Raw genomic sequence first — 14,627 nt, 5'->3', positions numbered from 1 at the left:
TCACCCGTGCCAGAAGACGCAGATCTTCCAGCACCACTCGAGCCCCTGAAGCTCCGACGTCAACAGAATCTAGGGTCTAGACTACTGCAACTCCCGCCAGAGCTAATGCTTCACGTCATCCACTTTCTGTCGCATAGCTCTATGTACATGATGCGCCAAACCTGTCAGGTCCTGCGCAAATTAGCCAACGACATCAATTTTGATGATTTCTATTGGGAGGATCTACGCTTCAAAGATGAGACTCGCCGCCTTATTCGGTCCATGTGTGACCAGGCCCGCCTTGTCAAGAGGATCCTCCTACGAAGGTCACTGTGCGAGCCCTGTGGTAATCTCTTCGATACAGGTGAACTAGACGCCCGACTCCGGAGACTTTGGCAACCTATCCGTTGCGCTGGATGCAATCAAAACCACCCAGAACTTCTTTTCCCGTAGGATAAGAGAAATTGCAATATCTGCGTGGGGCTTCTGGGACACTTTGACCTTTGCAAGCATGTCAAGGTCTCAGCAAAGCTCCAACCGGATTGTAGGGAAAGTATGTATGCTCACTGCACACATCCCGATCACTACGTTGCTAGTAGTAAAGATGATGAAGACTTACCGAATGTCACGAGCTCTTACCCAAACATCCGAACTTCATGCCGAGGAGACATACACAAAATTTCCTTGTCTAAATCCTCCCCAATGCTCAAGATCAACCAACGACAATTTCCCAGAATGGCAGCAATGCAGGCGCGTCTACTGGAACAGTTGAAAGAAAAGGGAGTTGAGGGTCTCTGTCAACATGCTTCAACACAGATCGATTCTATCGTGTCGTGTATGATATCAGACAAATGCAATTGCTTCCCCGCCTCTGGAACTCCGGTCCACAATCTCCAGGCCCCATACGGTCCAGGTGCTAGGTGTCCAAACCACGGCTATAATTGCCGCCATTGCGAGGCTCGCTACTTCTGGATATACGAGGGTGATTACATTGTTCTTAGGTTTCTGGTGCTCTCGGACAATACTGTCCCGGACAGCTTTGGATGGCTTTCCAACCTCACGTTTGATACGGATGAACATCCTATCTTCAATGACAATACCAAGGGTGTGCTTTGGTTCGATGATCCGTCATGTGGCACAGGCTGCGGAACCCGCTGGCTTTTGATGGTGGAGATACTTAAAAGATCTTCACTAAGACAGCACGGGGGATATCGCCAAGTTCCTTGGCGGAATAGACGCTCTGCGATGAAGTTACCGTTCACACTGGAGTATCAAGCGTTCCAGGAGGCTGAGAAATGGCCGACTCCCCCAAACATGCTATCCAAGGACCTTTTGAATCCAATCACTGATTAAGTGTACCCTCTGCCCTGAATAGAGGTGTACAAGAAGTAGACCTTAACATTCGACTTTCTTCCCGGCTAAATGACAAATTGGTTCGCTATGATCAGTCCATAAACCCTCCATTGCATTGACGCATACTCCCTATGTTGTGTCACACTTAGAAGTTTCCTCTAACATCCAGGAAACCGAATCTCTTTATCTCTGTGTAGCTGGTCCATCCTTTCAGCCCCTATCAAGCACCGGCTAATCATTGTTCTTAGGCACAAGACCTATCGACATCAAATATTCAACTATTCAACAATTTTAATAGTCTTCCCAATTTTCTGTAGCATTTTATACTGCTCGGCACCTCCCCCCCTTCGTTACACCCAGGTCTCCGGCTACATTTAATCCCTCTTTCTGCAAGCGTTTCTATCTCGACCACAATGGTCATGCCATCAGCCACGATTCTGAGCATATTTTCTGTACAAAATCTTCATATCAGTCTCTGGGCACGAGTTGCAGTCACTGCCAGAGTACAAATTCTGCCAGAGGGCGTCATAACCTTATGGGGAGACTTTACTACGTGTTAGATAAGTTCATACAAATATCAAAACCTAAATACATAAAGTCATCATAAGCTTTAGGAAATATTTACTAAATTATACTGAATTTATCCTAAAGCTTCCTTTCTTGATAGGGAAATCCAGCGAGTCTTGGTGATCATCCGGTTCAAGAATTGTGTGCTGGGTTGGGTTATCGATAATGAATGGTGACGGCCTCTTTCCTTCCTAATGTCGGACCAGACCTCTTGCCCATAAGCTGCGGGGTCAATGGACATCGGTGGGATCAATGGTACTTTCCCAAGCTGAAGCAACGAACCTCTTGGCCGCCGTGATGAGAAGTCGCGGTTGGTCCCTCCACAAAGGGGTCTGGGAAGATGTCATTTTTGTTTCATCAGCCTCTGTCGCAGGGTTGGAAGAAGAGTTTCCGTTTTTCTTGTTCCTCTTCAACCTCGCAACAACCACATCAACCACAGCAGCCATGTCTGCTTGGGGTGTCGTCGTCGACACCGCGGTGAAGCGGCTCACCATGGCCACTCACCTGGTCAACTTGGTGAAGGAGGGGAGGGTGTTTTGGCGGTGGTGGAGGGAAAGTATTAGGAGGGGGGTAAGGAATTCTGATCTCTATATCAACAGTATGCATACTGACCACAAACAGATTTGGAGATGGTCGAAGTGAGGTGGAAACCCGAGATGGAGAGGATGAAAGGGGAGATGGAGGAGTTGAAGGGTTGAAGGGGCGAATGGAGGCAGTCGAGACAGAGAAGAAAGCCCTCTAGGAGGCCATCAAAGACCTATATCTCTCGCACAGAAAGCCTCTCATATCTTAATGGGTTGACGGAGTCCAGCATAGATCTGACATCAGCTACCCCCACCTCTATCGAGAGGACACCCTTTTTGGGGCAAACTGTATTAAACGACAGAGAGAGGAGAAGGCTTCGAACTAGCCAGGCATCTATCGCTCGGGACAATAGCTATCGACGTGCCACTTCCACCGACAGAGCAATTGTCAAAGAAGATCGCAAAAATGAACCTCCTTCTCTCACAATACCAAGACCGCAGAGGCCCAAAAACCTCCTCAACCGCAACCAGCTGAAGTAATAACAGACAGCACTGGCCGGAACACCAGCACCAGCAGCGTCAGCCTAGAGTTACCATTAGAACCAGACCATTGCACTGCCATCTACCTCACCACCACCGCGAGCAACCATGGGAAACTAGCTTACCACCATAATTCATATATTGGCTATTAAGTCTATAAAATTACTATCAGTGAGAAGGAATATAAGTATGAGTACCTCCTAAAGGCCTGGAGATGACTTCACCACGAGCAGCATCAGCAACAACAACAACAAGATGCCCGCCCACGGCCCCTCCAACTGCTAAGCCCTACTCGCCGCCGGCGAAGCTGTCGCCGAGGCCAAGTTGGCCTGTTCCCAAGAATAGCCGTGTCTATCTGGGGTTTCATCATCGACACTGTGGTCAAGGAGCTCACAACGGCCACCCACGTCGCGACCTTGGTGGAGATGGGGAGGAACATTGCCCGTTGGGGTCGAGGGCCGAGATGCAGACGATGAAGGGCGAGATAGAGAGGTCTAAGGGGCAGTCAGAGGCAGTTGAGGGGGAGAATAGTGCTCTCAGGGAGGTCGCCAATGATGTCTATCTCTAATGCAGAGGGCATCTCCCATCTTGATGGGTTGACAGGCTGACGGGGTCCACCATCGATCCCACGTCGGCCACCTCCACCTCGGTTGAGGCTGAACTCGAGGTGGGGCAAGTCATATTAAACACACCTGAGTCAAAGAAATGAAGAGAGGGTTTGACATTACGTGTGGGAGGATAAGGGGAAGGGAAAGGGGAAGGGGAAGGATGGTGGCCAAGTGCCCGGTGATAACGACGAAGACGACGACGAACTCAGCGCTCAAAAAAAACGGCAAGACATGCGGCGCCTCAACAGTCAGATTCGCGCCCTCCAAAACCGTGAAGTACCCTCTCGACCTCCTCAAAACCTGAGAATGCATCAGGGGGGCATTTTGGGCTGATATGCGGAATCTGGTTGGTGTTGCAAGGGGAAAAAGACGCTCCTCATAAAGGGAGCCCAGGTCTTCTACAATCACATCGCCCCCGCCGCCGTGACCCTTGTCGAATGAAACCACATCATGTTGAACGAGAGGATGAATCACGGGACTGCAAGTCTTGGGCTCTCAGTTGCGCCCGCTGCATCATAGCACAGCTGCTTCATCTCCCTGGTATTATCTTTTGCTGAGCTTATTTTAGCTTCTCGAGGATAGGTTCATTATAAAGCTTGCGCCTGCCACACTAAAATTTGTTACTCTTTTGCGAAGGTCAAAGATGAAAATGCAGCAGGAAAGTGGAGGAACCTCAGAAATTAGCTTTGAGTATAAAATGTAGCCTCTACTGTAGTAATTTCTGAGAACAAATGACTCTTCTTTATGAAAGTTTACACTGTAGAGTTTCTGGTCTTAAATTCAGGCGTCCCCGCGATTTTCTTATTTATATAACGCTCGTCTATCCTGTCGTCCTTCAAATCAGTGATCATCACTTCATACCACTTACAAGCATCATCGCCATGCCTCGCCTCAAACGGGAATATACCTTCTCAAACACACCGATCCAGCGTCTCTTAAACCTCTTTCGTTCCAGCAGAGGCCCTTATCGCATTCCAGATTTTAAAGAAGAGAGTTGTTCTGTTCAGACACCCCTACCTGACAGAGGTCTTATTTCAGCACCTCCCGAGATTAAAAACCAAGGGGTTAGACTACTACAACTGCCACCAGAGTTGATAGTCCTTGTGATGCTATTTCTCCCACACAGCTCTCTCTATATGGTCCGCCAAACCTGCAGCGCCTTACGCAACTTGGCAGACGATTTCAAGTTCCAGGCTTTCCAGACTGACATTCTTCGGAGTGGCGAAGAGCATTCATGTATCACTGAAGCTCAGTTCGGTGAACTTAGAGGGATTCAACGGATACTGCTACGAAGATCCCTTTGTACTCCCTGTGGCCGCCTCTTCGACTCAGGGGCACTGGAGAGTAGATTAAAGGACCTGTGGCTGCCGCGCCACTGTACTGGATGTCGTCAAGAGCATCCAACACTTCTATTTCCTCAGGGCCAGCGACCGACCTATAAGTGCGTTGGATTACTGGGCAAACTTGCTGTTTGCAAGCACCTCAGCATTTCCGGCAAGGTCAAGCCGTACATCGGAAGGAAGACAACGGTCAACTGTACCGATCCGGAACATGTTATTATCGGCAGAAAGAAGTCTGGAGATCTGCCGGCCTTCCAGAAATACCGTGCAGGTATTTCCGTCGACTCCAAGTACTGTAGGGATACATCAGAAGTGTTCAGAACATTCCCCTTGGCAAAACTCAACCCTCAACAATTCCCCGAGTTAGAAGCTTTGAAAAGTCATCTGATGAAGTATATAAGGCAGTTGGAGCCGGGCAGTCTTTGCCTCCATGCTTCGAATCAACTCGATTCCATCATTTCATGCCTCGTTTCGGATGATTGCCCTCTCTCGAAGTACCCCAACAACCCCCATAAGCTGCCTGTGTGTCATGCACACGATTTAAAGTACCAGACGAGACTCGAGTGCCCCGGACACCAATACCGTTGTCGCTACTGTGACACACAATACCTCTGGGTTCTTGAGGGAGATTATGTTGCACTCCAAGTCCAAATGAGAATACGCAGTGTTAGTGCGGATAGCATGGATTGGCTTTCGAACCTCACTTTTGACAGTGAGGATCATCCCATTTTCAATAGCTATACTGAAGGGATACTATGGTGCAGTGATCCTTCTTGTGGTACGAATTGTGGCTATCGCTGGCTGAAGATGGTGGAAATCTTCAAGAGATCTACACTTAATTGGGGTCATCTGAGCGTGAATCTTTTCGATCGGGAACCTGAATTTATGGTCAGATTCCCTTTGAGCTTGGAATACCAGACGTTTGAGACCTCATCTTGGGAACATGGACTCACGCGCCTGGACTATCTTTGAGGATCTCTATGGAATGAGGCATTCCAGGAATATAAATCTCACGAATTGAGGACTAGAATAAATATGTTGAAGTTCTAATTTGGTTCTGTGACCTTTATCTTGATCCACTCTGTGAGGATGTGACCGGCAACAAGGACTACATGCGTGAATTTACAAGGTTCCCAGACAGGGTGTATTAGATTTTAACGCGAAAAATGAGCCAGCAGGATCACAAAGTCAAAGTCTCAAGTATCCATTCACAGTCCCAGGAAGAAACGTCTGCAACAAGTTGGCCGAAAGTTTATAAGCATTAGTTATAAAACGACATCCATCTCTCCGAATCTCGGACAGTTCTTTCATCTAAACATTTACCCTTCCCAAGACACAACACTCTTGCGAATGCGTGCCCTCGACGTTCTTGATCTTATCATTGTTCTGGAGGTGCTGCTGTGCATCGCTATGATATGCAATCACCTGCACACGGCTTACAAGTACATGGAAAGGAAGCGCAGAATAAAGGTCAGTTCGAAGCTAGCAGCTATTTGTGACGCGGACTAATATTGCATGTAGAATAATAAGATGCGGAATTGGGACGGCCTAGACGACAAGAATCTGGAGATGGGTTGGGGAGCAAACTCCTCCGGGACATCATCTCCTTGCTAGAGGGAGTCAGTCAATCAGCTAGCTGACCTCGATGACGAGCCGATACATGCTTGAGCAGATTGTAGATTTGCGCTTAGCTTGGCAAGATCTGGCACTGGATGACGACGAAATAATAACTAAATCTTTAAATATGAGAAGGATTATTTACTCTCAGGGTCTATGTTTCATACAAGATGCGTTCTTTCAAAGAGGTATCAGACGAAAAGCGTATGCCCCACAGAACAATGTCTAATTTGATCCTATGGCTACATGTGTTGCTTGCAGTTAAGACTCGTGACTGGGAGCTTAAATCAGCATAGAAGAACTCACAGTTAAGCTCTCCGTTCTGATTGGTCACGTTGACGAAATCTGGCATGTGTATGCAATATGCAAAGTTACCAAGAGGAACCACAGTCTAATTTAAGGGTAGGTAGACTTTTCAATTTCAGAGGACACATTCTTTAAGTGTTGCAGTGAAAAACTAGTGGAGCGCGCCTCGTAACCCCTTTTTACTTTCTTGTCTTATTGGTAGACTTATTGCTGAAGACTGATAGAGTTTTGTGTGACATACCTTAATTGCATAAGCTTTCAAGGGCTTCACTATATAGGTTCACCGTGAGTCACTACTGATCCCTCCACGCGACCTTCATTTACAAATTCTACTTCCCATTCCATCATACCAAAAGTCCCTCTCCTCTACTCCTTGTCACCATCAAGTTATGTCTGCTAATCCAACCGCTCAGCCACAAGTCTCACCTACAAAAGAAGCATCTGTCACCATCAACACAATGAACAAGATTCCGGCTGATATCCACGTCGTGCACAACTCTTTCTTTGAAAAGTTCTTTCGCGCCCCTCCATCAAACCCTATTGAGCAAAAGCCATGGCCCGATACTCAAGTAATCGGCGTTGAGGCGGAGAACGCCAGCGACTATCACGACAGTGCATTCCGGCTTTACGAGGACGCTGAGAAGGTATTTCAACAGCAGCCAACGCGACTCTTCCTGCACGGCTTTCTCCTGTGCGAGAACGAGATCGAGCTTTGGCTCTTCAGTCGATCTGGAATCTACCGCTCCGGGCTCTTCTTCAACCGAATCACCAACTACAACGGCATCTTCGCCCGCTACAGAAAAATGAGCGAGGCTCAGCGAGGTATCAATCCTGCTGTCCACAGAGACGAAGATGGATCGCAGTACATCTACGTCAAAGGCAGCGCGAACAAAATAGAGCCATATGAGAGCGAGCACCCACGAGAATACAAGCTCACACTCGACAAGCGGCCTTACTGGACTCCGTCCAACCTTTCAGACAAGTTTCCGACGAGCTATGGTGCTACAGACTGTCATGGCACGCGGTTCCTCGTTATGTTTTTAGAGATAAATTTGGAACTTTTCGGGGCAGAAAACCCCCTGTTTCCGCCGGAGCACCCTACCCTGGGCACCAGCCGGGCTATTGACTACCAATGCCTCGATGCCTATCCTTTCGAACTGTCCTGCATGGTCTGGTTGTAGAGAGCTTCCAGGCAAAATCTCATGTTGGGTTTTGTGTTTTGTTCGTGGCTTGTGTTCACAGCTTAACCTTAGTGGCAGCAGTCACCTGTATATTGCTGCATGGTTGTCTCCCCCTTTGGGGTCGCCGGTTAATAGCCTTTTTGAGAGGGCAGTGATTGAGAATATAAATTGGACCTGAGAGCTATTGTAAATAGGCATGAAGTTTAATATCACCATTATCAGAAATCACGAAAGAACAGGAATTAATGAAGAAGTGTAGACCAGGCATAATGATGATCCACTATAGACGGCAGTAAAACGCAGTGACTTGCCCCAAAGGCATAAAAGAATGTAGTTAATTTATCATAATTTTAGAGGACTCTTCGATTAATTTATTTCGGTATCATTGGAGTGCCCTCCGGCTCTGTTGAGCAATTTAGGATCATACCCATGATGCTCGCTCTTCCCCGAACACGACAGATTACGGGGTAAATCGACGTTTGATCTCTCCTCCAATCATGAAACCCGCATTAATCTTCACCATCCCCGGTAATCCAGTTTCTCATACGCTGATCCCTGAACATAAGTCCCGTCAGCGCTGTAGTAGCGTCACGCTAGGGGTATTCCTCTGTCAGTGATCCACCAAAGGGGTGTCTCGTATTCGGATCATGGGAATCCGGCAGACTAAAATCTTGGATAAGCGAGGGACTCTATCTGCTATTTAGTTTCTAGCACAACCTCAACTAAGTTGGACTGTTAAGAGCCACCGTCACAATGTTGCGAGAAGTTGTGTACAGTGTCGCAGGGTTCGTCCTGCTTGCCTATGCGGCAGAATGGATTCTCTCACTGTTCGATGATCCACGGGAGCCCAAGAGACTGCAGTCGAAAATACCGCTCTTTGGTCACTTATGGGGTATGATGAAGTATAGCTCTGGCTATCATGGAATCACGAGGTACTTACAACCCGCCTACTTCATCAACAATCGCTAAGCGTGACAAAGCAAACAAACAAACGAGGAGATGTACACAGTCGCCATCTTCAACACAAAGCTCTACATCGCCAAAACATCCCGTCTCATCCCTCTGATCCAAAAGACCTCCAAAACGCTCTCCTTCCGACCATTTATGCAAACAGCCGCCAAACTCATGGGTGACGCGAAACCCGAGACATTTGAAGTCTTTGGTACTGAATGGGTTGATTCTTTTAGCCACGCTCACAAAAATGGTCTTGCTACGGGGCCGTTCCTTGATGAGCAGAATCTTCGCATGGGAGATCGTGCTTTGATCGATATTGAACAACTTCTTCCCGAGGACAAAGATGGTGTTTCAAAGGTAAACTTGCTGGACTGGGCGCAGTATGCTGTTGTGCAGGCTAGTGCGTGTGGAATCTTTGGTGTAGAGCATCCTTTCCTTGATCCAAAGGTTGACGAGGCATTTTGGTAAATCTCTGCTCTCTCCCGGCTATATTCTCAACTAATTTGATAGGAAATGGCAATCATATCTCCCTCTTCATATGGTAAACCTCGATATCACTGGCAAAGGCTACGCTGCCCGCCAAATTGTCTTTGATGCTTTCCGCAAGTATAACAAAAATCTTCCCACTGATGTATCATTCATCTACAAGGAACGTCTCCGATCTATGCAAGAAGCTGGAATTGATGAAGACGACATTTGTAAGCAACAAGCTACTTTCGGAACTGCTGCTTTCGCCAACACTGTTCCTATCATGTACTGGACTATCTATGAACTCTTTTCTCGACCTGATCTTCTTGAAGAAGTGCGAAAGGAAGTCATTGAGCAGGCTGTCAGCGGAGATAAGGGATCTGGCTTCAAAGTTGATGTCGCTGCTCTGAAGACGAAATGTCCTTTGACATTATCTGTATTCCAGGAGACTCAAAGACTACGACATGTCCACGCCAACATCCGCAAAGTAACAGAAGACACCCTCCTCGATGGAAAATACCTCCTCAAAGCAGGCCACTACGTAATGATGCCAGGTCAACCCGTCCACACCAACACATCAACATGGGGCCCCACCGCCGACCAATTCGATCCGTATCGCTTCACCAAAGACTCATCAGACCGAAAGGCTAGCAGCTTTGTAGCTTGGGGCGCACCGCCGCATCTTTGTCCAGCGCGTCAATTCGCCACGACTGAGATTCTCATCGTGATTGCGCTCCTTGCTGTGAGGAGCGATATTGCCCCTGTGAAGGGGGAGTGGGTGAAGAATCCGGCGCTGAATACGGGGGATATGGCTACTGTTTATACGCCGAAGAAAAGCGTTGAGGTGGAGGTTAGGAAGAGGGATGATTGGGATGGGGAGTGGAGTTTGATGATGGGGGAGAGTAAGATGAGAATTTCTCTTGCTTCTGGTTAGAAATGCCTTGATTTCATCGTTATAGACTTAGAATCGACAATGAAAATTTAAAACATTCGGTGCACCAACAGGATTCATTTCTGTGCTATGGGAGGAAAGAAATCTAGGACCTTGATCCTAAATGACGAAAGATATAGGTAACTTAGTGTGAGTTCAGGATATCTTTCATTGAGTTTATCTCGTACCCTATATCAAGGTCTGGTATTTCTTGTTCCCTGAGGTCCTGATTAATCACGCATAACAGGAAGCAGTAATTTTCACAGTCACTCAACCGCTCATGCAGATCTGAATCATGTGCTACATCATGAGTCACCGCGTCAGTGGTAAGCTGACGATCAAGGTCTGCAGATCAATTTTCGGATTACCTTGAGTCGGCCGCCCGATACTTCCGAGCTGAACATCTCACGGGACACAAAAACCACCAAAGATCCCCGATGATCCACTAAAAAGTCCCGGGAGTCATTCGGGACGCCTTATGAGGCTGAAAACTGTAGTCATTGCCTTGATTATTTGGCGCGGTTGCCTGCCGTGAGGGAGAAAGAAAAGATCTAGCCAGGACTAAAGCTGACACAATAAACAGGCCTGAGAGCGCGAAATTTAATGTGAAGTTTGCCCAACAGTTTTTGTCATCAATGTTAGAGCGCCCTGGTTTTCTTATTGTACTGAGAGTGCAGCCAATGAGAATTGCCTCATTGGTGGGCAAATCCACTTTTGGGGGCTGAGTAATTGATTCATGCAGGTTCGAGGGGATGAGGGGTCACAGAGGCAATTCGCAGTGGTTAACAAAAGAGCTGCCTTGGCTGATGCACCGTAAGCAACGACTATTTCAACCTCATTCACCTCAATCTCATTTTCACACATCTCATCTCCAACTCCAAATAACTATACCATACCCATCTCATATATCACCGCCCTGACATCTTCAGCTGCCAACCCTGGACCGCCAGGATGACAATCGACCAGGATCCCATCCTCACTAAACTCCGCGATGTATCCCTCTCAACAGAGAACGGCGTCAGCAAACATCACACAACAGATCAAGACCATCTCGCTACCGCGGGGCTCCTCTCAGAACGAGAAAGTGAAGCATGGCAAAGAGCGATAGAAAAGGTCGTTCGATGTGTTGTGTCGGTCAAGTTCTCGCACCCTTACTCGTTTGATACCGAGACTAGCAAGACGAGCGAAGCAACGGGCTTTGTTGTCGATGCGGAAAAGGGTATCATTCTTACTAATCGACATGTTGTCGGTCCTGGGCCGTTTTCGGGGTACATCGTCTTCAATAATCAGGAAGAAGTCGACACGTACCCTATTTACCGCGATCCAGTGCACGACTTTGGTTTCTTGAAGTTTGATCCCAAGGCGGTTAAATACATGGCTCTCACCGCAATGGAACTCAGACCGGATCTAGCAAAGGGTAAGTCCCCAGCTTGAAGGGAGCAAGAAGACTGAAGGTCTTGGAAGAGCATGCCAAAATAAACTTAGGAGAGAGTTTCCAAATCTTAGGCCAGCTTGCCTAGATGTTTTCATCGCTCAGAGCCAAGATCCAAAGTTCTCTTGCCTCTTGTATCCAGCCTCTGAAACAAATCACGCTGCTAACCTGACACAGTCGGTACCGAGATAAAAGTCATTGGCAACGATAGCGGCGAAAAGCTCGGTATCCTCTCCGGTTTTATCAGCCGTCTTGACAGAAACGCTCCCATATATGATGGCTACATGGACTTCAACACATGTTACTTCCAAGCGAACGCCTCAGCATCAGGAGGAAGTTCCGGAAGTCCTGTTGTTAACGTCGACGGACACGGTATCGCGCTCCAAGCAGGCGGGCGCACTGATGGATCAACGGATTATTTCCTACCGCTTGATGGACCGCTACGAGCGCTAAAGCAGATTCAACGTGGTGAAAAGGTAAAAAGAGGTGAGATTCAGACCGTTTTCAAGTTGAAGCCCTTTGATGAGTGCCGACGCCTGGGGTTGAGTCCTGAGTGGGAGAGTGTTTTGCGCAAATCCTTCCCTGGTGAGGATAACGTCATCGTCGCCATGGATGTTTTACCCGAGGGTCCTTCAGACGATAAATTGAAGGAGGGTGATATCCTACTCAAGATCAACGGGGATCTCGTTACCCAATTCCTCCGTCTCAATGAGATTTTCGACTCCAACATTGGCAAAACCGTGCGCATTCTCGTACAAAGAGACGGCCAAGATGTCGAAGAGGACATACTAGTCCAAGACCTCTGCGAAATCACACCCGATCGCTTCGTCACCGTCGGAGCAGCCTGTTTCCATGACCTATCATACCAAGTCGCGCAACGATACTTCCTCCCCTGCCGCGGCGTGTACGTCAGTAAATCCGGCCCGTTTCACCCCACGCACGATAACTACATCATGGTCGATAGCGTCAATCACAAAAAGACGCCGAACCTCGATGCCTTTGTGCAGGTGATGAAGGACATTCCCGACAGAGCACGCGTGGCTATTAAATTTTGGTATGTTTGGGAACCGCAGACTGTTCGAACCGCTGTTGTGCCGATTGATCGGCATTGGTTCCAGCGCATGAAGATGTTTAAGAGGAATGATACCACGGGTGTATGGGATGTTGAGGTACTCGCTGAGCCGCTGCCTGCTATTCGACCGCCGCCGTTGAGTGCATCCTTTGATGCGCTGGAACATATTGCTCAACGAGAAATTGCCGAGATTTCCAGGAGTTTCGTACACGTGAGATTCTCGTCGCCTGTCCTCATCGATGGGCAATCCGCGCGCATTAAACTCGGAATGGGCCTCGTCGTCAACGCTAAGCGAGGCTATGTTATCGTTTCAAGAACTGTCGTGCCGACAAAGCTCTGCGATATCGAACTGACCTTTGCCGACTCTGTCCTTGTTCCTGGAAAGGTCGTCTTCTTACATCCTGCGCACCACTACGCCATCATCCAATACGACCCCAGCCTCGTCGACGCGCCCGTCAAAAGCGCCATCTTTAGCACCGAGAAAATCTCACAGGGTGCGCCGACTTTCTTCGTCGGGCATAATGATTGCGATGAGATGGTGTATGCCTCGACAGCCGTGACAAAAGTCATCCCTCTCGAGCGAGAACCACCAAATCCACCCCGCGGCCGTCCCGTCAACGTTGATCGTATTGATGTTGAGACTCGAATTGGAAATCATTGCGGCAGCGGCGTCCTCATCCGTGAAGATGGCGTCGTCCAGGCTCTTTGGGTCGTCTATGAGATGGAAGATCTCGACGAAGCATGCTTCGGTTTAAGCTCCCAGGCCATCGCGCCCATCGCCGAGAAGCTAAGCCAAGGCATCGTCCCAACCCTGCGTAGTCTCTCCATCGAGCTCGAGGCCGTGACAATGATTGAAGCGCGAGTCATGGGCGTTGCGGAGGAGTGGATAGAAAAGGTCCAGAGCAAGTCCTCCTCCGACCGACGACTCTTCATGGTCAAACGCGGCCCGAAGCAACTTCCCGGTCAACTCGGCGAAGGTGACGTCCTCCTCACGCTCGATGACAAGCTCATCACGCAGCTCCACGACGTGGATGTCATGTACTGGAAAGAAAGCCTCGACGTTGTCGCTGTACGAAATGGCGAACAGATCAGCTTCAAAGCGCAGACTGTTTCTGAGGATGAGTTTGAGACTTCGCGCGTTGTCAACTTCTGCGGCTTGACGGCGCAGAAACCACATCGCACTGTGAGGCAGAGCATCAAGAAGTTGCCGAGCGAAGTATATATCACAAGTTGGTTCATAGGATCGCCGGCGAATCTATATAACGTCTACGCAACGACTTTCATCACACATATCGACAATAAGCCTACACCGGATCTGGAGTCGCTCGTGGGGATCATTGCAAGCATCCCTAACAAAACATGTGAGTGAAGATAGCAGTCTTCTTTGACTCCCTTTGTCTCCATTCATGTGACAACAAAACTAACAAGAGCGTAGACTTCAAGATCAAGATGATGAACTACACCGGAACTCCCTCCGTCGTGACAATCAAGAAGGATGAACGCTACTGGCCTACTGTTGAGTGGCTTCGTGATGAGACGCATGTGGAAGGATGGAAGAGGGTCACGTATGAGAACGGTGAGGTTATACAGGGCGAGGGTCTTTATGGTATTACACTCTGAGCGAGGTGTTGGTAGACAAAGGGTTCATGACTTGTATTATATAATTGCAGTATCTCCATTCATACACCGCTCTGAGAGCGATTTCACTACTGATCACGAAGTTTCGGGTGATTTTATGTGTTCATGCTGATGAGC

At 48.3% G+C, this 14,627-nt stretch overlaps 4 protein-coding genes; all 4 read left to right on the top strand.

Moving 5' to 3' along the window:
• Positions 1 to 4,452: 4,452 nt before the first annotated feature.
• Positions 4,453 to 5,883, top strand: FFUJ_10360 (uncharacterized protein; the record flags this gene model as incomplete). Its single annotated transcript, XM_023569134.1, has 1 exon — positions 4,453 to 5,883. One exon carries the CDS (start codon positions 4,453 to 4,455, stop codon positions 5,881 to 5,883), a length of 1,431 nt encoding a protein of 476 aa, XP_023436391.1.
• A 1,340-nt stretch (positions 5,884 to 7,223) lies between these two features.
• Positions 7,224 to 8,015, top strand: FFUJ_10359 (uncharacterized protein; the record flags this gene model as incomplete). Its single annotated transcript, XM_023569133.1, has 1 exon — positions 7,224 to 8,015. The coding sequence occupies one exon, from the start codon at positions 7,224 to 7,226 to the stop codon at positions 8,013 to 8,015; it is 792 nt and encodes a 263-aa protein (XP_023436390.1).
• A 753-nt stretch (positions 8,016 to 8,768) lies between these two features.
• Positions 8,769 to 10,371, top strand: FFUJ_10358 (related to cytochrome P450 7B1; the record flags this gene model as incomplete). XM_023569132.1 has 3 exons in its annotated part: positions 8,769 to 8,947; positions 8,996 to 9,433; positions 9,480 to 10,371. 3 exons carry the CDS (start codon positions 8,769 to 8,771, stop codon positions 10,369 to 10,371), a joined length of 1,509 nt encoding a protein of 502 aa, XP_023436389.1.
• A 948-nt stretch (positions 10,372 to 11,319) lies between these two features.
• FFUJ_10357 (serine protease family protein) lies at positions 11,320 to 14,492 on the top strand (the record flags this gene model as incomplete). XM_023569131.1 has 3 exons in its annotated part: positions 11,320 to 11,785; positions 11,978 to 14,233; positions 14,308 to 14,492. 3 exons carry the CDS (start codon positions 11,320 to 11,322, stop codon positions 14,490 to 14,492), a joined length of 2,907 nt encoding a protein of 968 aa, XP_023436388.1.
• Positions 14,493 to 14,627: the final 135 nt, after the last annotated feature.

This window comes from Fusarium fujikuroi, chromosome FFUJ_chr10 (genome assembly GCF_900079805.1).
Source record: "Fusarium fujikuroi IMI 58289 draft genome, chromosome FFUJ_chr10".
NCBI lineage: Eukaryota > Fungi > Ascomycota > Sordariomycetes > Hypocreales > Nectriaceae > Fusarium > Fusarium fujikuroi.
This window is presented reverse-complemented; position numbering and strand designations above follow the sequence as displayed.